The sequence below is a fragment of the Bombina bombina genome, chromosome 5 (assembly GCF_027579735.1).
Source record: "Bombina bombina isolate aBomBom1 chromosome 5, aBomBom1.pri, whole genome shotgun sequence".
Classification (NCBI taxonomy): domain Eukaryota; kingdom Metazoa; phylum Chordata; class Amphibia; order Anura; family Bombinatoridae; genus Bombina; species Bombina bombina.
Genome location: NC_069503.1, coordinates 107,707,957 through 107,735,637, shown reverse-complemented (window position 1 = coordinate 107,735,637; position 27,681 = coordinate 107,707,957). Strand labels below are relative to the sequence as shown.

The following is a 27,681-nucleotide window of genomic DNA, read 5'->3' as shown; positions in this document are numbered from 1 at the left end:
TATATTACAGACCTGCAGAGTATTGCACAGCCAGCCTATATTACAGATCTGCAGAGTATTGCACAGCCATCTTATATTACAGACCTGCAGAGTATTGCACAGTCATCCTATATTACAGATCTGCAGAGTTTTGCACAGCCATCCTATATTACAGACTTGCATAATATTGCACAGCCATCCTATATGTTACAGATCGGCAAGTATTGCACAGCCATCCTATATTACAGAGCTGAAAAATATTGCACAGCCATCCTATATTACAGACCTGCAGAGTATTGCACAGCCATCCTAGATCACAGACCTGCAGAGTATTGCACAGCCATCCTATATTACAGACTTGCATAATATTGCACAGCCATCCTATATTACAGGTCTGCAGACTATTGCACAGCCATCCTATATTACAGACCTGCATAGTATTGCACAGCCATCCAATATCACAGATCTGCAGAGTATGGCACAGCCATAATATATTACAGACCTGCAGAGTATTGCACAGCCATCCTAGATCACAGACCTGCAGAGTATTGCACAGCCATCCTATATTACAGAGCTGCAGATTATTTCACAGCCATCCTATATTACAGATCTGCAGAGTATTGCACAGGCATCCTATATAACAGACCTGCAGAGTATTGCACAGGCATCCTAGATCACAGACCTGCAGAGTATTACACAGCCATCCTATATCACAGACCTGCAGAGTATTGCACAGCCATCCAAAAATCACAGATCTGCAGAGTATTGCACAGCCATACTATATTACAGATCAGCAGCATATTATACAACCATCCTATATATTACAGATCTGGAGAATATTGCACAGCCATCATATATTACAGACCAGCAGAGTATTGCACATCCATCCTATATTACTGACCTGCAGTGTATTGCACAGCCATCCTATATACAGACTTGCAGGGTATTGCACAGTCATCCTATATCACAGACCTGTAGTGTACTGCACAGCCAATCCTATATTATAGACCTGCAGAGTATTGCACAGCCATCCTATATTACAGACCTGCATAATATTGCACAGCCATCTTTTATCACAGACCTGCAGAGTATTACACAGCCATCCTATATTACAGATCTCAGTCTGCAATGTATTGAACAGCCAAGCCATTCTATATCACAGATCAGAAGCATATTATACAACCATCCATCCTATGTCACAGATCTGCATATTATTACACGCTTTTGATGTATCCAGTATCTTGAGTCATCACTCACTAGTAGTACTCACTCAGCAGCTGCAGTCTGTCAGACGAGGGCACTCAGGGCAGGGCAGGGCACTGGGCAGGAGACAGGCTCCTCCGACAGCAGCAATGAACACGCTCAGCTCACTTCACTTTCCCACGGGTCGGAGGGTGGCAGCCTGTATCGCGTGATGTGGGCATGACGCCACCCATCCAAACCCACAAACCACAGGCTGCACTGGAGAGTGAGTGACTGGAGTCAGCCCAGGGAGGGAGGGAGGGACGAGGCGGGTGAGGGAGGGTATTTACTTGCTTTAATTGCTTGCTATTATTGCTAGGCTACTAGTTGCTTGCTTGCTACTTGACCCAACCCCCCTTACAAAACGGGCACACGTAACTAAGTCAGTGAAGTGTAAAGTGGGACAAGTATTACTGTAACTAACAGCTCTTCAGCAGCCGCCCAGAGCGAGCCTGGCTGGCTGCCTGTGTAGTACAACAGGCAGTGTGTGTGTTACGAACGTGTACTATTCAATCTACACAGGCTATAGTCAGCAAAGTCAGACTCATATTTAAAAAAAAAAAAAAAATTTTTTTAAATACACCGACTCTACAGCCAGTGCCTTGGCGCCCCTCGCTGCAATGCACCTGTAGGCACATGCCTACTGTGCCTAATGGCAAATCTGGCCCTAAGCACAGTGTGCATTAACCCTTCACTGGCACAGAGAGCTGCACTGTGTGTATTAACCCCTTCACTAGCCCAGAGAGCAGCACAGTGTGTATTAACCCTTCACAAGCACATCAAGCTGCACAGTGTGTATTAACCCTTCACTAGCACAGAGAGCAGCACAGTGTGTATTAACCCTTCACAAGCACATCAAGCTGCACAGTGTGTATTATCCCATAGCCTGGCACAAGCAGCTGAATAACATGCATTAAAAGAACAACATTTATAACAATTATAAACTTTTTATGAAGATCAGAAAGTAACTAAAATGTTTTATCACACAATACACACAGCCTGACTCACTCACCCAGCAACAGCCAGGGCCACCATCAGGGGGTGACAGGGGTGACTCTTGTCAGGGGCCCAATGAGCCAGGGGGGCCCCATGAGGCAAGAACTAAAAAAAAAAAAAAAAACCATTTATTTTTTTTTAAATTTGGGCAGCCACCAGTGCAGTGGGTACTACAGCAGAGTGCTAATTGAGCATGGGAAATGTTATTACAAGAAGTAAAGTATTAGCATTTGAGAGGATTTCTTAGTGTGCACTAAACCACTATGCGCAGTGTGAGACAGACTTGGCACTTTGTACAGTGTGTGTCAGTGGTAGTAGTTTTTTTGGGGCTAGGGGTACATAAAAACAAATTTTTTTAGCAGCAGTTTATTTATGATTATTTGACAATGCTGTAGAAATTCTATATTTAAAACCATGCAGAAATGTTTCCTCCTCAATACACAAATGGTAGATGCCCTTTTGGCAGATATGCATTTTTTATATATATATATATATATATATATATATATATATATATATACATATATATATATATATATATATATATATATATATATACATATATATATATATATATATATATATATATATATATATATATATATTACATTACATTCCAATTTACTGCCCCTTCATGCAAGGACTTTCCAGATGCAAAGAGGCATTTTATCTAAGATTTTTACATCTGCATAAGATTTTATACTCTCAGACTAAGATTGCTCAGTGTTTGAAATGAGACAGTTTAACTTAAAACTGTTCAGTTTACACTTCAGCTAGCTTAATTTTGAAATACATACCAACAAGCCTAAATTCTGCATTTATCCAGATCTAATGGTATGAGTACCACAGCTTATGGTCCCACCAAGACCATATAGAGTACAGCATTTTAAAAATCCATAAGTACAGCTGACAGCTGGGAAAATGTGTACACTATATTTGAAGTGGGGGCTCTTGGTTGGGGAAAATGGGGAAAAAACAAACAAACATCATATGTCAACCTTTTAAAGGTACTTTTCTTCATCTAGCCATCTACCCAGCTCATTAATGTACAATTTTGAATTCACAGAATTATTTTTGTTTGCACATTTACAAATATGATTCTTTAAAAAGTGATCTCTTAATTTCTAAATTTTTTTTATCATGCATGTCACACACTGTTGATTTAGGGGATGCAAGGTGCATAAATGTTTCCTCCTGTGAGTGTTTCTGTGGGTGTCTGTGTTTTTGTCTTTGTGCTTTGGTTTGTGTCTCTATGAGTGTGTATGTATTTTTTTTCTGTGGGTCTCTCTGTGAGAGTGGATGTGTATCTCTTTGTGCATTTTCTGTGGATGTCTGTGAGGGTGTGTGCATATGTCTATGTGCTTTTTCTATGGGGGTCTCTGTGAGTGTGTGTGTATGTTTGTCTTTGTGTATTTTCTCTGGATGCCTCTGTGAGGGTGGGTGTGTATGTCTGTGTTTTCTGTGGATATCTCTGTGAGGGTGTGTGTGTGTGTGTATGTATGTCTGTCTGTCTTTCTGTGATTTCTGTGGATGTCTCTGTGAGGGTGTGTGTTTTCTGTGGGTGTCTCTGTGAGGGTGTGTGTATGTCCTTGTGTGTTTTCTGTGGATGTCTCAGTGAGGGTGTGTGTATGTATGTCTATCTATCTGGGTTTTATGTGGTTGTCTCTCTGTGTGTGTATGTCTTTGTGTGTTTTCTGTGGGTGTCTCTGTGTGTGTGTGTATGTCTTTGTGTGACTTCTGAGGCTGTCTCTGTCAGTGTTTCCTTGGATGTATGTGCAAGTTTGAGTTTGTGTGTGTGTCCATTATCTGTTCCTTTTTAGGACATTTTGACCTTACTACTGATTATTCACATCTTTCTACAGACTTTGAGACTAATGAGACCTTTCCGGAAATCACCAATCTACCATTTAACCTTTAAATTATTGTTTAGGCAGTTCAGGGCCCTTCCTTTCAGCCACTGCATACCGTTGGCATCTTCCTTTACAAAAAGATAATCAGAACTCCATATTTTGTTTTCTAAATATCCTTTTTTTACAAAACTGTAGTTTACCTCATTACTTGTCAGGTCAATGTAAACAAGTGCTGAGTGTCTGTTTGGGTGTCTGTGTTTGAGTGTGTTTCTAGAGTGTCTATATGTGAGTCCTTATGTGTGAGTGTGTGTGTGTGTTTAAGTGTATGAGTGCGTCTGTGTGTTTGTATGTTACTACCTTTACAACATTTCCAAGTTTAAATAGACACTTAAGAATAAAGTGCATATACGTTTTAGTCACTTGGTCAAAAATTGCACATGTCAAAGGGGGGGGGGGGGGGGCCCTGATCAATGGTTAAGTCAGGGGCCCCAAAATTTCTAGTGGCGGCCCTGATTACAGATCTGCAAAGTATTGTAGTCATCTTATATTACAGATCTGCAGAGTATTGCACAGCCATCTTATATTACAGATCTGAGAGTATTGCACAGCCAGCCTATATTACAGACCTGCAGAGTATTGCACAGCCAGCCTATATTACAGATCTGCAGAGTATTGCACAGCCATCTTATATTACAGACCTGCAGAGTATTGCACAGTCATCCTATATTACAGATCTGCAGAGTTTTGCACAGCCATCCTATATTACAGACTTGCATAATATTGCACAGCCATCCTATATGTTACAGATCGGCAAGTATTGCACAGCCATCCTATATTACAGAGCTGAAAAATATTGCACAGCCATCCTATATTACAGACCTGCAGAGTATTGCACAGCCATCCTAGATCACAGACCTGCAGAGTATTGCACAGCCATCCTATATTACAGACTTGCATAATATTGCACAGCCATCCTATATTACAGGTCTGCAGACTATTGCACAGCCATCCTATATTACAGACCTGCATAGTATTGCACAGCCATCCAATATCACAGATCTGCAGAGTATGGCACAGCCATAATATATTACAGACCTGCAGAGTATTGCACAGCCATCCTAGATCACAGACCTGCAGAGTATTGCACAGCCATCCTATATTACAGAGCTGCAGATTATTTCACAGCCATCCTATATTACAGATCTGCAGAGTATTGCACAGGCATCCTATATAACAGACCTGCAGAGTATTGCACAGGCATCCTAGATCACAGACCTGCAGAGTATTACACAGCCATCCTATATCACAGACCTGCAGAGTATTGCACAGCCATCCAAAAATCACAGATCTGCAGAGTATTGCACAGCCATACTATATTACAGATCAGCAGCATATTATACAACCATCCTATATATTACAGATCTGGAGAATATTGCACAGCCATCATATATTACAGACCAGCAGAGTATTGCACATCCATCCTATATTACTGACCTGCAGTGTATTGCACAGCCATCCTATATACAGACTTGCAGGGTATTGCACAGTCATCCTATATCACAGACCTGTAGTGTACTGCACAGCCAATCCTATATTATAGACCTGCAGAGTATTGCACAGCCATCCTATATTACAGACCTGCATAATATTGCACAGCCATCTTTTATCACAGACCTGCAGAGTATTACACAGCCATCCTATATTACAGATCTCAGTCTGCAATGTATTGAACAGCCAAGCCATTCTATATCACAGATCAGAAGCATATTATACAACCATCCATCCTATGTCACAGATCTGCATATTATTACACGCTTTTGATGTATCCAGTATCTTGAGTCATCACTCACTAGTAGTACTCACTCAGCAGCTGCAGTCTGTCAGACGAGGGCACTCAGGGCAGGGCAGGGCACTGGGCAGGAGACAGGCTCCTCCGACAGCAGCAATGAACACGCTCAGCTCACTTCACTTTCCCACGGGTCGGAGGGTGGCAGCCTGTATCGCGTGATGTGGGCATGACGCCACCCATCCAAACCCACAAACCACAGGCTGCACTGGAGAGTGAGTGACTGGAGTCAGCCCAGGGAGGGAGGGAGGGACGAGGCGGGTGAGGGAGGGTATTTACTTGCTTTAATTGCTTGCTATTATTGCTAGGCTACTAGTTGCTTGCTTGCTACTTGACCCAACCCCCCTTACAAAACGGGCACACGTAACTAAGTCAGTGAAGTGTAAAGTGGGACAAGTATTACTGTAACTAACAGCTCTTCAGCAGCCGCCCAGAGCGAGCCTGGCTGGCTGCCTGTGTAGTACAACAGGCAGTGTGTGTGTTTACGAACGTGTACTATTCAATCTACACAGGCTATAGTCAGCAAAGTCAGACTCATATTTAAAAAAAAAAAAAAAATTTTTTTAAATACACCGACTCTACAGCCAGTGCCTTGGCGCCCCTCGCTGCAATGCACCTGTAGGCACATGCCTACTGTGCCTAATGGCAAATCTGGCCCTAAGCACAGTGTGCATTAACCCTTCACTGGCACAGAGAGCTGCACTGTGTGTATTAACCCCTTCACTAGCCCAGAGAGCAGCACAGTGTGTATTAACCCTTCACAAGCACATCAAGCTGCACAGTGTGTATTAACCCTTCACTAGCACAGAGAGCAGCACAGTGTGTATTAACCCTTCACAAGCACATCAAGCTGCACAGTGTGTATTATCCCATAGCCTGGCACAAGCAGCTGAATAACATGCATTAAAAGAACAACATTTATAACAATTATAAACTTTTTATGAAGATCAGAAAGTAACTAAAATGTTTTATCACACAATACACACAGCCTGACTCACTCACCCAGCAACAGCCAGGGCCACCATCAGGGGGTGACAGGGGTGACTCTTGTCAGGGGCCCAATGAGCCAGGGGGGCCCCATGAGGCAAGAACTAAAAAAAAAAAAAAAAACATTTATTTTTTTTTAAATTTGGGCAGCCACCAGTGCAGTGGGTACTACAGCAGAGTGCTAATTGAGCATGGGAAATGTTATTACAAGAAGTAAAGTATTAGCATTTGAGAGGATTTCTTAGTGTGCACTAAACCACTATGCGCAGTGTGAGACAGACTTGGCACTTTGTACAGTGTGTGTCAGTGGTAGTAGTTTTTTTGGGGCTAGGGGTACATAAAAACAAATTTTTTTAGCAGCAGTTTATTTATGATTATTTGACAATGCTGTAGAAATTCTATATTTAAAACCATGCAGAAATGTTTCCTCCTCAATACACAAATGGTAGATGCCCTTTTGGCAGATATGCATTTTTTATATATATATATATATATATATATATATATACATATATATATATATATATATATATATATATATATATACATATATATATATATATATATATATATATATATATATATATATTACATTACATTCCAATTTACTGCCCCTTCATGCAAGGACTTTCCAGATGCAAAGAGGCATTTTATCTAAGATTTTTACATCTGCATAAGATTTTATACTCTCAGACTAAGATTGCTCAGTGTTTGAAATGAGACAGTTTAACTTAAAACTGTTCAGTTTACACTTCAGCTAGCTTAATTTTGAAATACATACCAACAAGCCTAAATTCTGCATTTATCCAGATCTAATGGTATGAGTACCACAGCTTATGGTCCCACCAAGACCATATAGAGTACAGCATTTTAAAAATCCATAAGTACAGCTGACAGCTGGGAAAATGTGTACACTATATTTGAAGTGGGGGCTCTTGGTTGGGGAAAATGGGGAAAAAACAAACAAACATCATATGTCAACCTTTTAAAGGTACTTTTCTTCATCTAGCCATCTACCCAGCTCATTAATGTACAATTTTGAATTCACAGAATTATTTTTGTTTGCACATTTACAAATATGATTCTTTAAAAAGTGATCTCTTAATTTCTAAATTTTTTTTATCATGCATGTCACACACTGTTGATTTAGGGGATGCAAGGTGCATAAATGTTTCCTCCTGTGAGTGTTTCTGTGGGTGTCTGTGTTTTTGTCTTTGTGCTTTGGTTTGTGTCTCTATGAGTGTGTATGTATTTTTTTTCTGTGGGTCTCTCTGTGAGAGTGGATGTGTATCTCTTTGTGCATTTTCTGTGGATGTCTGTGAGGGTGTGTGCATATGTCTATGTGCTTTTTCTATGGGGGTCTCTGTGAGTGTGTGTGTATGTTTGTCTTTGTGTATTTTCTCTGGATGCCTCTGTGAGGGTGGGTGTGTATGTCTGTGTTTTCTGTGGATATCTCTGTGAGGGTGTGTGTGTGTGTGTATGTATGTCTGTCTGTCTTTCTGTGATTTCTGTGGATGTCTCTGTGAGGGTGTGTGTTTTCTGTGGGTGTCTCTGTGAGGGTGTGTGTATGTCCTTGTGTGTTTTCTGTGGATGTCTCAGTGAGGGTGTGTGTATGTATGTCTATCTATCTGGGTTTTATGTGGTTGTCTCTCTGTGTGTGTATGTCTTTGTGTGTTTTCTGTGGGTGTCTCTGTGTGTGTGTGTATGTCTTTGTGTGACTTCTGAGGCTGTCTCTGTCAGTGTTTCCTTGGATGTATGTGCAAGTTTGAGTTTGTGTGTGTGTCCATTATCTGTTCCTTTTTAGGACATTTTGACCTTACTACTGATTATTCACATCTTTCTACAGACTTTGAGACTAATGAGACCTTTCCGGAAATCACCAATCTACCATTTAACCTTTAAATTATTGTTTAGGCAGTTCAGGGCCCTTCCTTTCAGCCACTGCATACCGTTGGCATCTTCCTTTACAAAAAGATAATCAGAACTCCATATTTTGTTTTCTAAATATCCTTTTTTTACAAAACTGTAGTTTACCTCATTACTTGTCAGGTCAATGTAAACAAGTGCTGAGTGTCTGTTTGGGTGTCTGTGTTTGAGTGTGTTTCTAGAGTGTCTATATGTGAGTCCTTATGTGTGAGTGTGTGTGTGTGTTTAAGTGTATGAGTGCGTCTGTGTGTTTGTATGTTACTACCTTTACAACATTTCCAAGTTTAAATAGACACTTAAGAATAAAGTGCATATACGTTTTAGTCACTTGGTCAAAAATTGCACATGTCAAAGGGGGGGGGGGGGGGCCCTGATCAATGGTTAAGTCAGGGGCCCCAAAATTTCTAGTGGCGGCCCTGATTACAGATCTGCAAAGTATTGTAGTCATCTTATATTACAGATCTGCAGAGTATTGCACAGCCATCTTATATTACAGATCTGAGAGTATTGCACAGCCAGCCTATATTACAGACCTGCAGAGTATTGCACAGCCAGCCTATATTACAGATCTGCAGAGTATTGCACAGCCATCTTATATTACAGACCTGCAGAGTATTGCACAGTCATCCTATATTACAGATCTGCAGAGTTTTGCACAGCCATCCTATATTACAGACTTGCATAATATTGCACAGCCATCCTATATGTTACAGATCGGCAAGTATTGCACAGCCATCCTATATTACAGAGCTGAAAAATATTGCACAGCCATCCTATATTACAGACCTGCAGAGTATTGCACAGCCATCCTAGATCACAGACCTGCAGAGTATTGCACAGCCATCCTATATTACAGACTTGCATAATATTGCACAGCCATCCTATATTACAGGTCTGCAGACTATTGCACAGCCATCCTATATTACAGACCTGCATAGTATTGCACAGCCATCCAATATCACAGATCTGCAGAGTATGGCACAGCCATAATATATTACAGACCTGCAGAGTATTGCACAGCCATCCTAGATCACAGACCTGCAGAGTATTGCACAGCCATCCTATATTACAGAGCTGCAGATTATTTCACAGCCATCCTATATTACAGATCTGCAGAGTATTGCACAGGCATCCTATATAACAGACCTGCAGAGTATTGCACAGGCATCCTAGATCACAGACCTGCAGAGTATTACACAGCCATCCTATATCACAGACCTGCAGAGTATTGCACAGCCATCCAAAAATCACAGATCTGCAGAGTATTGCACAGCCATACTATATTACAGATCAGCAGCATATTATACAACCATCCTATATATTACAGATCTGGAGAATATTGCACAGCCATCATATATTACAGACCAGCAGAGTATTGCACATCCATCCTATATTACTGACCTGCAGTGTATTGCACAGCCATCCTATATACAGACTTGCAGGGTATTGCACAGTCATCCTATATCACAGACCTGTAGTGTACTGCACAGCCAATCCTATATTATAGACCTGCAGAGTATTGCACAGCCATCCTATATTACAGACCTGCATAATATTGCACAGCCATCTTTTATCACAGACCTGCAGAGTATTACACAGCCATCCTATATTACAGATCTCAGTCTGCAATGTATTGAACAGCCAAGCCATTCTATATCACAGATCAGAAGCATATTATACAACCATCCATCCTATGTCACAGATCTGCATATTATTACACGCTTTTGATGTATCCAGTATCTTGAGTCATCACTCACTAGTAGTACTCACTCAGCAGCTGCAGTCTGTCAGACGAGGGCACTCAGGGCAGGGCAGGGCACTGGGCAGGAGACAGGCTCCTCCGACAGCAGCAATGAACACGCTCAGCTCACTTCACTTTCCCACGGGTCGGAGGGTGGCAGCCTGTATCGCGTGATGTGGGCATGACGCCACCCATCCAAACCCACAAACCACAGGCTGCACTGGAGAGTGAGTGACTGGAGTCAGCCCAGGGAGGGAGGGAGGGACGAGGCGGGTGAGGGAGGGTATTTACTTGCTTTAATTGCTTGCTATTATTGCTAGGCTACTAGTTGCTTGCTTGCTACTTGACCCAACCCCCCTTACAAAACGGGCACACGTAACTAAGTCAGTGAAGTGTAAAGTGGGACAAGTATTACTGTAACTAACAGCTCTTCAGCAGCCGCCCAGAGCGAGCCTGGCTGGCTGCCTGTGTAGTACAACAGGCAGTGTGTGTGTTACGAACGTGTACTATTCAATCTACACAGGCTATAGTCAGCAAAGTCAGACTCATATTTAAAAAAAAAAAAAAAATTTTTTTAAATACACCGACTCTACAGCCAGTGCCTTGGCGCCCCTCGCTGCAATGCACCTGTAGGCACATGCCTACTGTGCCTAATGGCAAATCTGGCCCTAAGCACAGTGTGCATTAACCCTTCACTGGCACAGAGAGCTGCACTGTGTGTATTAACCCCTTCACTAGCCCAGAGAGCAGCACAGTGTGTATTAACCCTTCACAAGCACATCAAGCTGCACAGTGTGTATTAACCCTTCACTAGCACAGAGAGCAGCACAGTGTGTATTAACCCTTCACAAGCACATCAAGCTGCACAGTGTGTATTATCCCATAGCCTGGCACAAGCAGCTGAATAACATGCATTAAAAGAACAACATTTATAACAATTATAAACTTTTTATGAAGATCAGAAAGTAACTAAAATGTTTTATCACACAATACACACAGCCTGACTCACTCACCCAGCAACAGCCAGGGCCACCATCAGGGGGTGACAGGGGTGACTCTTGTCAGGGGCCCAATGAGCCAGGGGGGCCCCATGAGGCAAGAACTAAAAAAAAAAAAAAAACCATTTATTTTTTTTTAAATTTGGGCAGCCACCAGTGCAGTGGGTACTACAGCAGAGTGCTAATTGAGCATGGGAAATGTTATTACAAGAAGTAAAGTATTAGCATTTGAGAGGATTTCTTAGTGTGCACTAAACCACTATGCGCAGTGTGAGACAGACTTGGCACTTTGTACAGTGTGTGTCAGTGGTAGTAGTTTTTTTGGGGCTAGGGGTACATAAAAACAAATTTTTTTAGCAGCAGTTTATTTATGATTATTTGACAATGCTGTAGAAATTCTATATTTAAAACCATGCAGAAATGTTTCCTCCTCAATACACAAATGGTAGATGCCCTTTTGGCAGATATGCATTTTTTATATATATATATATATATATACATATATATATATATATATATATATATATATATATATATATATATATATTACATTACATTCCAATTTACTGCCCCTTCATGCAAGGACTTTCCAGATGCAAAGAGGCATTTTATCTAAGATTTTTACATCTGCATAAGATTTTATACTCTCAGACTAAGATTGCTCAGTGTTTGAAATGAGACAGTTTAACTTAAAACTGTTCAGTTTACACTTCAGCTAGCTTAATTTTGAAATACATACCAACAAGCCTAAATTCTGCATTTATCCAGATCTAATGGTATGAGTACCACAGCTTATGGTCCCACCAAGACCATATAGAGTACAGCATTTTAAAAATCCATAAGTACAGCTGACAGCTGGGAAAATGTGTACACTATATTTGAAGTGGGGGCTCTTGGTTGGGGAAAATGGGGAAAAAACAAACAAACATCATATGTCAACCTTTTAAAGGTACTTTTCTTCATCTAGCCATCTACCCAGCTCATTAATGTACAATTTTGAATTCACAGAATTATTTTTGTTTGCACATTTACAAATATGATTCTTTAAAAAGTGATCTCTTAATTTCTAAAAATTTTTTATCATGCATGTCACACACTGTTGATTTAGGGGATGCAAGGTGCATAAATGTTTCCTCCTGTGAGTGTTTCTGTGGGTGTCTGTGTTTGTCTTTGTACTTTGGTTTGTGTCTCTGAGTGTGTATGTATTTTTTTTATCTGTGGATCTCTCTGTGAAGGTGGGTGTGTTTGTCTTTGTGTATTTTCTGTGGATGTCTCTGTGAGGGTGTGTGTGTATATGTATGTATGTATGTCTGTGTTTTCTGTGGATGTCTCTGTTTGGGTGTGTGTTTTATGAGGGGTGTCTCTGTGAGGGTGTGTGTATGTCTTTGTGTGTTTTCTGTGGATGTCTCAGTGAGAGTGTGTCTATGTATGTCTTTCTGTGTTTTTTATGTGGTTGTCTCTCTGTGTATGTATGTCTTTGTGTGTTTTCTGTGGGTGTCTCTGTGTGTGTGCAAGTTTGAGTTTGTGTGTGTGTCCATTGTCTGTTCCTTTTTAGGACATTTTGACCTTACTACTAATTATTCACATCTTTCTACAGACTTTGAGACTAACAAGACCTTTCCGGAAGTAACCAATCCACCATTTAACCTTTAAATTATTGTTTAGGCAGTTCAGGGCCCTTCCTTTCAGCCACTGCATGCTGTTGTCATAATTTAGTTGTCATCTTCCTTTACAAAAAGTTAATCAGAACTCCATATTTTGTTTTCTAATTCTCCTTTTTTTTACAAAACTGTAGTTTACCTCATTACTTGTCAGGTCAATGTAAACGAGTGCTAAGTGTCTGTTGGGGTGTCTGTGTCTGAGTGTGTTTCTTTGCGTGTCTGCTAGAGTGTCTATATGTGAATCCTTATGTGTGAGTGTGTGTGTGTGTGTGTGTTTCAGTGTATGAGTGTGTCTGTGTGTTTGTATGTTACTACCTTTACAACATTTCCAAGTTTAAATAGACACTTAAGAATAAAGTGCATATACGTTTTAGTCACTTGGTCAAAAATTGCACATGTCAAAGGGGGGGCCCTGATCAATGGTTGAGTCAGGGGCCCCAAAATTTCTAGTGGCGGCCCTGGCAACAGCTGCACAGGAAGTAAATGGGACGGGGACAAAGGTCAGTTCAATACTGAACTACATCTCCCAGAATACACACTGAGAAGTCACATGTTAAAGGGACACTGAACCCAAATGTTTTCTTTTGTGATTCTGATAGAGCATGCAATTTTAAGCAACTTTCTATTTTACTACTATTATAATTTTTTCTTCATTCTCTTGCTATCTTTATTTGAAAAAGAAGGCATCTAAGCTTTTTGTTGTTGTTGTTCAGAACTCTGGACAGCATTCTTTTTTTTTTTTTAAATTCTTTTTATTGAAGAAGTACAGGTACAATTAATTTAGTGCTTACACTGACATGTCAAGTCACAGCGACATTACATTTCATATTATGGAATGAGTACAACATGTTGAATATCGATACAATATCAGTAGTGAAACATTTGCTGTCATAAAATACAAAGAGAAACGTCAGCTTCTATTCATACAGCAAGGCACACAGATGTAGTCTGCCATTTTGAGGTTAAAGCAATGTAATAACATGGAATGATCCATGCAGTAAGGGTTATACCAGAGTTAATTGATTATTGTCTCATATTGCACCTGCACTTAAGTTTTTTATATTAATTTAGTAACACAAGCCATAACAAACACCACAACACTTAACAAAACAATAAAAAAAAAAAAAAACTAATTAAACTAAGCGTTTATACTAAACAGAACAACACAGATCACCAATAGGTTTAGAGGTATGTGGACAGCTGCCTTAATATGAAAGAGTCATATTTGTATAATCCCCAGATAGACACGTATGAGATATAACAATACACAAATTACTCAGCATTTATTGACAACTACATTGTACTGTCAGGCAGGAAACTTCTATTAAATATCTGTCTAGTGACTGACTGAACGAGTGACCCATTATGGGGAGTGTGGCTGCCTTAATAATGCATTTATGTGAGTAATTATTAGTCTTTTTGGTATATATGAATGGTATACGCATATTCAGAGGCTACTTAGGATGATTAAACATATGTGGCTATAGTTCAAGGTAAGAGCTGGTAAGTGTTTGCAAAAACTTTTTCGTTCCAAGGATATGTCCAACAAAAGTAGCAGTAACAGTGATGTTATTGTCATTTGCCACAACATAGTACTGAACAAAGCGCAGTACAGTATCAGTATCTCATTACCTGACTGTATAACTACCTTGATAATGCGTGTATGTGATTACTTTAATAGTTTCTTAGTGAATATACATGATAAATGCATGTTCATAGGCTATAGCACTCGGCACAACACTAACATTGCTAGAATGAATCCCTGGACGTGGTGATATATCTATTTGTGATGGTGCCGGTAAAGCTGCCTTAAGGTAAATATAAATCAGCAGACAGATTAGACTCACTCTGAAGTAACAGTATTCTTAGTAGGAGTAGACGGGTCTTATCTGATCCACATAACTCAGAGTTAAAAGCATGGACATTCCTAGAGTCATACGATTAATGCAATACAAGGAATTTTGTTTGTCCACACAACACATAGATCATCTATATAGTATAGCGAGTGTTATGCTTGACAAGGCAATCTTCAAAGATCCTATAGGAGATTAAAAAAAAAAAAAAAGCCATAAATTGAAATCTGCCATCATGAAGGAAAAGCTGCTCTGCTCTCTACACACTTACGCCCCAGCGTTTCCAAAATAATGTTATCAGGGGTTAATAGAGAAAAAAAGGGTCCAAGTGTTTAAAAAAAAGCAACATATGCAACATACTGTGATATATCACTTCACAGTTAAAGTCAAGTAACAATCAAATTATTGTAAAACAGAACGTGAAATAAAAAGCTATAACATAACTCACCGGTAAGCTAGATTTAAGGTAATCAGGGAATAGTAAGACAAAGATCGTGTGCATTTAAGTACATTTTAATGCTAACATTAACACATCACAGCAGTCCCAAACAATTTCCCTGGTAAAGGTCCTTTGTGCGTTAAAGGGGTTTGCATTGAAAGTCCGCTGCTGCATTATTTTCTGATGGAACTGCTCAGAAATTTGGCATGCCGTTTTTTCAATAATAAAGACTTACATGCGCCCAACATCCAGAGGGATCCGTCAATGAAGCAACAGTCCAGCAGCAAGAGAGTTTATCTAGAGAGTTAGGCAGACACACTGCGTAGATGCAGCAGCAACAATAATAAAATTGCAAACATACAGCACACTGCGGAGTGGCCCAGCAGCAGTTGAACTGGCCCCCAGTGATCTGTCAACCAACACCAACTCGGACTAAAAACAAATAAATGTACCACAGGATTTCAGAACTTTTCTCATGGGGTCGATAAGCACATGGATGCTGCTCTCCATTCGCATATGCCCCATCAATAGGCCTGTCAGATCCAGGTTTGCTAGTTGAACTAGCGCACACATTTTCGAGCCCGTATGTGGAGTGATCATGCCGGTCATCATGTACAGCAGTGGACACAGGCGAAGCAGCAGGAGTTTTAACAGCATTTTTAGCAGGGTAAGCGATGTTGTGGCCAATCTCCTTTTCAAGGCTTTGTCTAGAATCTATGGCTGGAGCTTTAGTAGTCTCTGGAAGAGCCATTGAGGATAGCAGTGAGCTGCTGTTTGAATCCGCAGATGATGCTATGGTCGAGTTCGACCAAGTTATGCGAGAGGGAGATGCCCCGGTCTCCAGAATCGTTACCGCTGCTCCCTTCTGTGTGGGAGCTGAGACTGAAAGGCTAATGTCCACCTGTGGGCACAGTGCTGTGCTACCTATCATGCTCTCTAAAGTAGGATCAGAGATAGACTGCATTTGGTGGCATGGCTGTTCTGGTGCTCTCATTAATGCGCATAAGTTAGAACAGGACAGGAGGAGCCGGTCTAGTTTAGGCAGTAATATGGCCTTTATTTCATCCAGAGCGTTGGTGTCAGTATACATTTCTCTAGTGCTGAGCCTCTCCATTACGTAGGGTCAGAGTAATGTCATGTACAGTGTGGCGGGAAATAACCCGTCTCTACGCCAAACGGCTTATTGTTTGTAACTTGCTTCTCGGGGGCCAAGGGATAGTATGCCTTGATCCAGTTGAGTTCTTGGGCACAAATATTGCCAAGAGAGGGAAGGATGGCGATGGTTCTAACCACTTTTAACTTCAAGCTACTCGGAGCCTCAAGAGCCTGTGGCCATCTTGGAACGCCGCCCACCGGAAGATCGCATTCTTTTTATTGGTGGATGAATTTATCCACCAATCAGCAAGAACAACCGAGGTTGTTCACCAAATATGTACCGACATCTAAACTTACATTCTTGCATTTCAAATAAAGATACCAAGAGAATGAAGAAAATGTGATAATAGGAGTAAATTAGAAAGTTGCTTAAAATGTTATGCTCTATCTGAATCACAAAAGAAAAAAATTTGGGTTCAGTGTCCCTTTAAGCAGCAACCAATCAGACAAAATAAAATCTGCCAAAATTTCTGAGACAAATTAGATGCATTTTTTTAAATGTTTAAATTCTGCAAATTCATAAAATTAGTAACTGAGCACATTGTCACTGTCATATCCTCTACTAGTGCATTACAGCTACACTATATACATAAAGCTACACTATATACATAAAGCTACACAATATATATTAGTACATTGTCACTGTCATATCCTCTACTAGTACATTATAGCTACACAATATATATTAGCTAGGATGACCATGTGTCCCGTATTGCCTGGGACAGTCACGCATTTTAAAGGTCTGTCCCCAGTCCCAGGTACCTTCATTAAATGTCCTGGACTCCCGTAATGGAAGTGAAACTGACAGCAGTGATGTCACAGCACACCCGCGTGGTGCCAGATTGACTCACTCTCACTGAGACTCTGGCTTGTTGTTGTTCCCAGCTTCCCACAGCACTGATTATGAGACTAGACAAGAAGACAACATCCCAGGGGGTCAGACTCAAGAGACCAGAGGCGCCGCCCACCAGTACTGGCCAATTATGAGGGAGCCTCTTCCAAAATCTGGATATGAAATTAATGATGATCATCATTTTGGTTCTGCCACTACACGGCTCTAGTAGTCTAGTCCTAGTGTACTGTGCACTATATAATGCCATCACCGTGGAGGGTGCAGTCGAGACCATGGAGACAAGTGCCCCAGCCTTCCCTCAACACAATTAGACTTGGACTGGACTCTGGAGCTGATGAGGAGAGAGAGAGCGTGTTGTACAGTCAGACTGAGCCACTCGCCACAATCACCGCCAGGTATGTTAGACATATATTTGTTAAAGAGGGCACTATGTAGCAAGCAAACCTCTATGATATCTCTTCTTTATTTATATACTGACTAGATCAATAATTACAAAGAGGAATTAATACTATCTATCTATCTATTGGGTTCTTGTAAAGCGCGGCTATTCACCCGTAAGGGTCTCAAGGCACTGAGGGTTGCAGTTCAGTCGAAGAGCCAGGTCTTGAGGTCCTTTCTGAACTTAGTTATGATGGTAGCTTGTCTGAGGTGCAGCGGGAGGGTGTTCCAACTCTTGGCTGCCAGGTGAGAGAAGGATCTGCCTCCCGCTGTGGTTTTCCTGATGCAGGGGATGACAGCGAGGGCTTGGTCGGCCGATCGAAGTTGTCTGGTAGGGGTGTAGAAGGTAACGCAGTGGTTCAAGTATTTGGGACCGATGTTGTGGAGGGCCTTGAATGCGTGGGTGAGAAGCTTGAAGGTTATTTGACACCTTTTTATGAATTAGATGGTAGTATTAATTCCTCCTTGTATTTATTGATACAAGTTCATGAAAAAACGTTCAACAATTTTATTATTAACATCCACATATAAATAAGACAATTTAAAACAAGAACAAAATAAAAGAATTCTAAGCAAGCAGATAATACAATCCTATGGGGGGAAAAAAAGTTACAACCTAAATATGTATTGCCTTAATAAAAGATTTCCTAATTTAAGGGGGCAGGGCGTCCCAGGGGGGGCGTCCCTGAATGGCAGTTTGGATATGTGGTCACCCTAATATTAGCACTTTCACTAGCACTGAGAAGAGAGCTGCATTTTGTATTAACCCCTTCACCAGCACAGAGAGCTTCTCAGTGCTCATATTTAACCCCTTCACTAACAGATGGCTAGATTACGAGTTTTGCATTATGAGTGAAAAAGCAGCGTTATGGGTCATAACGCTACTTTTTCACCTACCGCTGCTATTACAAGTCTTGGCAAAAAAGCTGTACCACACACTTTTTTGGCCATACCGCAAATCAATTTAAGCAATTTACATAAAGTCTTTTTTCAATGGGACTCCCATAGCGCCGGTATTACAAGATTGTCCTGGAAGGCCAAAAAATGAGCGGTACAGCCTATACTGCCAAGATCTGTAATGCATTCTAAAGTCAGTAGTTACGAGTTTTACGCTACAAAGCTGTAAAATAAAACTCATAACTAAAGTGTTAAAAAGTACACTAACACCCATAAACTACCTATTAACCCATAAACCAAGGCCCTCCCGCATCGCAAACACTAAAATAAAAATATTAACCCCTTATCTGCAGATCCGGACATCGCCGCCACTAGAATAAACATATTAACCCCTTAACCGCCGCACTACCACATCGCAAACACTAGTTAAATATTATTAACCCCTAATCTGCCACCCCTAACATCGCCGCCATCTATCTACATTTATTAACCCCTAATCTGCCACCCCCAAAGTTGCCGCCACTATACTAAATTTATTAGCCCCTAAACCTAAGTCTAACCCTAACATCTCCTAACTTAAATATAATTAAAATAAATCTAAATAAATATTACTATCATTACCTAAATAATTCATATTTAAAACTAAATACTTACCTATAAAATAAAGTTACATTGTGTCTAGCTTAGGGTTTATTTTTATTTTAAAGCTAATGTTATACATGTAAGGCCTGCAGCCACAGTAATAAACTAAAAAACATACAGATAAATGATTCAGAAAAAACATTTGTCATAAAAGATATTATAAGATGCACCCACACAAATGTGATCTATGTTCTAAAGTGCTCATGTAATCTCTTCTATTTTGGAGAAACAAAAAGAATGGTAAGAGACAGAATTAGAGAACATCTAAATAGTATGAAAAATGGCCTTGAAGACACTCATTTGTACAAACACTTTAAAACAGTTCATAGAGGCAATACTAAAGATTTGAGTTATTGGGGAATACAGAAAGTACACAAACAGTGGAGAGGAGGAAACATAGAAAATAAATTGTTGATAAAGGAAGCAGAACTAATTTATAAATATGATACACTATTTCCAAAAGGTCTAAATTCTGAATTGGACCTTTCCTCTTTGAATAACACTTGAATAGATCCATATATATCCATAGTTTTAATATATTAGCATTATTGATAGGTTGAACATATTATTAGCAGATAACAAACAATTCTGTTAACCATAATTAATGTTAACTTTACTTGGTCTTATATCCATTATGTATAACATTAAGAATTAAGTAAGTAGGTTTGTTTTCTTTAATAGAACATTTTAGATATAGTTTGAAATGCGGCTATAAAACAGTTGGTTATTCATACTCATTATAATAATTGCAAATCAGAAGATAAGTGGTTTTTACATTTAATCTGGTCTTTTATAGCATGGTTATGTACAATTTATGGTTAACAATCTGAGAGGAGCGAAAACAGAATTTATGCTTACCTGATAAATTACTTTCTCCAACGGTGTGTCCGGTCCACGGCGTCATCCTTACTTGTGGGAATATCTCTTCCCCAACAGGAAATGGCAAAGAGTCCCAGCAAAGCTGGCCATATAGTCCCTCCTAGGCTCCGCCCACCCCAGTCATTCGACCGACGGACAGGAGGAAAAATATAGGAGAAACCATATGGTACCGTGGTGACTGTAGTTAGAGAAAATAATTCATCAGACCTGATTAAAAAAACCAGGGCGGGCCGTGGACCGGACACACCGTTGGAGAAAGTAATTTATCAGGTAAGCATAAATTCTGTTTTCTCCAACATTGGTGTGTCCGGTCCACGGCGTCATCCTTACTTGTGGGAACCAATACCAAAGCTTTAGGACACGGATGAAGGGAGGGAGCAAATCAGGTTACCTAAACGGAAGGCACCACGGCTTGCAAAACCTTTCTCCCAAAAATAGCCTCCGAAGAAGCAAAAGTATCAAATTTGTAAAGTTTGGCAAAAGTGTGCAGTGAAGACCAAGTCGCTGCCTTACATATCTGGTCAACAGAAGCCTCGTTCTTGAAGGCCCATGTGGAAGCCACAGCCCTAGTGGAAACACCAGATAAGGCGGAGAACACTGCAAAGCAGATAACTCTGAAACTCTTCTAGCAGAAGAAATAGCAACCAAAAACAAAACTTTCCAAGATAGTAACTTAATATCTATGGAATGTAAAGGTTCAAACGGAACCCCTTGAAGAACTGAAAGAACTAGATTTAGACTCCAGGGAGGAGTCAAAGGTCTGTAGACAGGCTTGATCCTAACCAGAGCCTGAACAAATGCTTGAACATCTGGCACAGCTGCCAGTCTTTTGTGTAGTAAGACAGATAAAGCCCAGAGGGGAATACAATACCAAATGACGCCTTCTAGAAACTTTTCCAACTACTTTCAGATCCTCACACATGCATCTGCATATCTTGCTCTCAAAAACAACTGCGCAGTAATGGCGCGAACATGAGGCTCAGCCTACAACTGGGAAGGCCCTCCCTGACTGGAAAAGGTGTCTAACATAGTGCCTGCCGTTAAAAAACGTTCCCCAAGTTTATAAATGTGAATTATCAGCATAAACATGTATAAAATGTCCAAATAAAGCAATCGATTTAGCCCATAAAAGTATCTACCAGTTTTATAGCCCATATTAAGCCCTTTATTCTGTTTGAGACTAAGAAAATGGCTTACCGGTCCCCATGAGGGGAAATGACAGCCTTCCAGCATTACACAGTCTTGTTAGAAATATGTCTAGTCATACCTTAAGCAGAAAAGTCTGCTAACTGTTTCCCCCAACTGAAGTTACTTCATCTCAACAGTCCTATGTGGAAACAGCAATCGATTTTAGTTACTGTCTGCTAAAATCATCTTCCTCTCACAAACAGAAATCTTCATCCTTTTCTGTTTCAGAGTAAATAGTACATACCAGCACTATTTTAAAATAACAAACACTTGATAGAAGAATAAAAAACTACATTTAAACACCAAAAACTCTTAACCATCTCCGTGGAGATGTTGCCTGTGCAACGGCAAAGAGAATGACTGGGGTGGGCGGAGCCTAGGAGGGACTATATGGCCAGCTTTGCTGGGACTCTTTGCCATTTCCTGTTGGGGAAGAGATATTCCCACAAGTAAGGATGACGCCGTGGACCGGACACATCAATGTTAGAGAAATCAGGAATGAACTCCCAAATAACCAACATCATAACTTTAAAAGAAAAAAACCTGTCATGTGTACAGTTGTGAATAAGAAGATAAATTTCCACCTTAAAGGATTTTAGAATGAAGAAGACATGAAGAAATGTTACCTGTATGAGTTACCATAGAATCCACCTTAAATTAAGTGAAGTTTAACCAATCAGGTTCTTGTAACACCTTTAAAAAGCCACACAGTCCCAGTCAGAAGCATCTTGATAAAGCTCTGTATAGAGCGAAACGCGTTGATCTTTGGGACTTATTTCTGAGATTAACACTTGTGGAACTTTCACTTGTTCATTTTGGAATAATCACATTTGGTTTTGTTAACCCGGGTTACTATCACATTACCATTCATCATATTACTATTCATCGCTTGATCTTGTACTAAAGCCACATCTCCCCTGCGTGCAAAGCACTAAGTGCAGGATGTTTTGATGTACTACTTTGGAAATAAAGAACTTTTTAATACCAACACGAAAATCCTTGATATTGAAATAGGATATCTGCAGGCCGCGTCTTTGAATCACCACACAAAACAAGAAAGTAACGAATGTAACAGCCACGCTTAAAGAAGTTAAGGTAACTTGTATCAAAGGTGTCTTTCAAAGTATACTTTAAAACATAACATGCCTGAGTTGGCAGAGGACTGCTTCTTAACCACGACAAACTAAGTTTGTGATACCACTTAGGTGGTGATAATTTTTGTTGACCTCTTGTAGCAGTAAATATATTTTCGCTATATCCAGATTGTTGAATCTTACCATTTGTTCCGATACTGCATATACATTGTTATATCTGCTCTATATATTTTAAGATTGCATGCTATTCTAATTGTTTTTGAAACCAAAAAATTCTCTATTAATTTTGGGGAGACGTCCCCGTTAGCTGCCACTTTTTAAACTGAATGTTAGAAATAATAAATATTATTTAATTTTTAAGGTTTATTGTGGAACTAGTTATTACCACCATCAATTTATATATAATACACTTTTAGTCTGTGAATTAATAAATATTTGCATAGCACGCACTTTATAAATATCAGCACTTTATAAATATTAACACTTAGTTCACTATTATATTTTGAGGATACACATATTAATTATAGCAGGAGCTATTCATTCATATTTTTTACAACATCACCAGTATTTTTTACATCATCGCCATCAATTTTTATGTATTATAACACACTTTTAGTCTGGGAATCAATAAACACATGCACAGCACGCACTTTATAAATATTAACACTTTAAAACATTAACACCGTAATTACCACTAAATTTTGAGGATACACTCAACAATTAAAGAAAAACTGAAAAACTGAGGGGCGCTTACGTTCCTGGGTTAAGTCTGTGAGCTGTAGAAAAGCCGGTTGCTCTGTTGAGCAGGAAGTAGATCCACTGTAATAGCGTGTTGCAGGTGTCAGTGATAGTCTGCTTCCTGTGTCACTGTAGTGATAAGCGCTGCCTGAGACAAAGGGGGGTGTATTCTCCAAACACCTCCAGCAGGTAGTAGTCTGTGAAAAGAAAGCAAAGACAGGCGCAGCCCAATTCAAGTGTAGTATTCTTTAATTCAGTGTAAGTGCACACATACAAATGGCTACTTACAAGAGGCACAAATAAAATCTGCATATAAAGGTATCTTTACATCCAAACTGTGTTATGATATAACATACAGCTATGAAACAAACTCTACGCGTTTCGTCTGAGGACGCCCAGACTTTCTCAAGAGATGAAAAATTAGAAGTGTTGCAAGCATGGTGCCTACCGGCTTTATAAAAGGGACCATTAATTGCATGATTAGTTACCAGCCAGTCAGAGTGTGGTGATACTGATTGGCAGGTGAGCTTGTTAAAGCTTTGCATTATTGTATGTTTGAAAAACATATAGGATTTGTTCAGTGTTACCACCTTGAATGCTATAGTAAACATTAAAATATGAACATAGATAAGAAAATAGACAATAAACTTTATGTTAAAAAACCTTGTTTGTTAGAAACTAGAAAGAACCTTAAAAACAATTTGTAGTTGTATACACTAAAATTAAAAATCTGATATTGTGTTTTTTTTTAAAAAAAAAAAAAAAAAAAAAGTTTTTTTTAAAAGTAAAGCTACATGAAAGCTTGCAGGTCTAACTCTAGGTTTAGACCTGATGGTTGCATGGTGTTAAGTTGGTAAATCCACCATGATTCTCTGCGTCTGAGTGTTAGAAGCCTGTTTGGAAATATATTGGGGGGTATCCAGTCTATGACTTGGATTTTAAGGGATGCAGGATTTGAATTATGATGTAATTTGAAATGTTCTGGCACACTGTGTGTCATGAGGCCATTTTTTATATTATTGACATGTTCTCCCAGCCTTGTACGTATATTTCTTTTGGTTCTTCCTATGTAAATCAAATTGCAGCTGCATTTTAGCAAGTAAACTACATAGGTGGTACTGCAGTTGCTCTTATATTTCTGTTTGAATGTAATGTCACCCCCTGAGTTGGTAAAGGTAATCTCTCTATTTACATATTGGCACATGCCACATCTTGATACCCCACATTTGTGGGTGCCGGGTTTTTGTTGTAACCAGTGTGTTTTATCCTTAATTATACCAGGTTTATTGAAGTTACGCAATCTTGTGGGTGCTAAAATGTTTTTAAAATCCATATTTTTTCTGAAAGTTACCAATGGGTGATCTGGTAAAACATCGCCCAATATAGGATCTGCCTTTAAAACACCCCAGTGTTTCTTTAGGATGTTTTGTATTTCTCTGGAGCCCTGACTGTATGTTGTGATGAATCTGACATTGTTTAATGTATTTGATTGGCTCCTTCGTTTTAACTTATCAGTGGGGAGTAAAAGAGTTTTCCTGTCCATTAGAGAAACTTTAGTTTTGGCCTGTTCTAATAGCTCAATGGAATAGCCTTTTTCAGTGAATCTGGAGTCTAGTAGAGCGCACTCTTGATTGTAATCGCTTGTTTTGGTGCAGTTTCTCTTCACCCTTTGGTATTGCCCCAGAGGAATGTTAGTCTTCCATCTGGGTAAATGGCCACTGCTAGCGTTGAGAAACCCATTCTTGTCAGTTGGTTTTCTAAAATTCTTCACTGCTACCTTATTATGTTCATCAATATATAAAATCAAATCCAGAAACTCTATTTGTGTAGTAACTATTTTTGACGTAAATTTTAGGTTATAATTATTGGTGTTGATGTGTTCTATGAACTCCTTACATAGTGTTTCACTTCCTCTCCAGATGATAATTACATCATCTATATACCGGAAATAACGTATTAGGTGACTGTAATAAGGGTTATTTGTCCAAATGTGATTGTTCTCAAAATGATGCATGTAGAGATTGGCATACGATGGGGCAAATGTGGTCCCCATCGCAGTGCCCTGTATCTGTCTGTAAAACTGTTTATCAAATGTGAAATAATTATGTGAAAGTATAAATTCAATGCCTGTTAAAATGAACTGAAGGTGTTGGTGGGGTGAGAAATCTTCAATGAGTATTTCTTTAATGGCCTTAATTCCTTGGTCGTGCGGTATACAAGTGTATAGCGACGATACGTCGCAAGATACCCACAGGAAGTCATTAGACCAATCTAACCCTTCAAATGTGTTGATAGTGTGGATTGTGTCCCTGAGGTACGCCTTGGTGGATTGTACTACAGGCTGTAAGTAATGGTCTATGTATACAGATAAGTTGTTAGTTAGTGATCCAATCCCAGAAATTATGGGTCTACCTGGTGGAGATATTAGGGTTTTATGCACCTTGGGAAGGTGATAAAACGTGGGTATGGTGGGGTGGTTTTCTGTTAAGAAATTGAATTCATCATTATTAAGTATGTTGTTATTTTTTGCTTCTTTCAAAATAATATTGAGTTCCTTTTTAAATTTAAGGGTGGGATCAAAGTTTAATTTTTTATATGTACTTTGATCATTTAATATATTGGAAGCCTCTTTAAGATAGTCTTCTCTGTTCTGTATAACCACCCCACCACCCTTGTCCGCTGCCCTGATAATAATATTATGATTATTTTCTAGATTTTTGAGTGTTTTTCTTTCACTTATTGTTAAATTATCATTATATTTATGTATCCAATTGTCTCCTTTCTTTTCCCAAAGTTTAGTGAGATCATCACATATTAGTTTATTGAAAGTATTTACAAATTGGCCTTGGGAGGTGTATGGGTAAAAACTAGATTTACGTTTAAATTCACTGTGTTTGATACTTTCCTCAAGGTCATGTGTGCTGAGATCAAGCAAATCTGATTGATTTTGGGTCAATGTATTAGTTAGAGTCACCCCCGTGTCTAATTCGTTGAGTGTCGCCAAAGCAGATTGGTCAGAATGATCCAAGGTGATGGGTAATGTTGGTGTGATTCTGGGTGTGTTTTTTAAAAAAACATAATTTATGTAAGAACTTACCTGATAAATTCATTTCTTTCATATTAACAAGAGTCCATGAGCTAGTGACGTATGGGATATACATTCCTACCAGGAGGGGCAAAGTTTCCCAAACCTTAAAATGCCTATAAATACACCCCTCACCACACCCACAAATCAGTTTAACGAATAGCCAAGAAGTGGGGTGATAAGAAAAAGTGCGAAGCATATAAAATAAGGAATTGGAATAATTGTGCTTTATACAAAAAAATCATAACCACCACAAAAAAGGGTGGGCCTCATGGACTCTTGTTAATATGAAAGAAATGAATTTATCAGGTAAGTTCTTACATAAATTATGTTTTCTTTCATGTAATTAACAAGAGTCCATGAGCTAGTGACGTATGGGATAATGACTACCCAAGATGTGGATCTTTCCACACAAGAGTCACTAGAGAGGGAGGGATAAAATAAAGACAGCCAATTCCTGCTGAAAATAATCCACACCCAAAATAAAGTTTAACAAAAAACATAAGCAGAAGATTCAAACTGAAACCGCTGCCTGAAGAACTTTCCTACCAAAAACTGCTTCAGAAGAAGAAAATACATCAAAATGGTAGAATTTAGTAAAAGTATGCAAAGAAGACCAAGTTGCTGCTTTGCAGATCTGGTCAACCGAAGCTTCATTCCTAAACGCCCAGGAAGTAGATACTGACCTAGTAGAATGAGCTGTAATTCTTTGAGGCGGAGTTTTACCCGACTCAACATAGGCAAGATGAATTAAAGATTTCAACCAAGATGCCAAAGAAATGGCAGAAGCTTTCTGGCCTTTCCTAGAACCGGAAAAGATAACAAATAGACTAGAAGTCTTACGGAAAGATTTCGTAGCTTCAACATAATATTTCAAAGCTCTAACAACATCCAAAGAATGCAATGATTTCTCCTTAGAATTCTTAGGATTAGGACATAATGAAGGAACCACAATTTCTCTACTAATGTTGTTGGAATTCACAACTTTAGGTAAAAATTCAAAAGAAGTTCGCAACACCGCCTTATCCTGATGAAAAATCAGAAAAGGAGACTCACACGAAAGAGCAGATAATTCAGAAACTCTTCTAGCAGAAGAGATGGCCAAAAGGAACAAAACTTTCCAAGAAAGTAATTTAATGTCCAATGAATGCATAGGTTCAAACGGAGGAGCTTGAAGAGCTCCCAGAACCAAAT

At 39.4% G+C, this 27,681-nt stretch overlaps 1 protein-coding gene across 1 annotated transcript in view; it reads right to left on the bottom strand.

The window, feature by feature from the left end:
• The window catches only part of LOC128661367 (uncharacterized), a 145,430-nt gene that overhangs the window by 57,025 nt on the left and 60,724 nt on the right, over positions 1–27,681 (bottom strand). Inside the window, exon 4 of the mRNA XM_053715631.1 lies at positions 15,946–16,454. Within this exon, the coding sequence (XP_053571606.1) occupies positions 15,946–16,454 (509 nt within the window). The remainder of the gene's footprint in view (positions 1–15,945; positions 16,455–27,681) is intronic.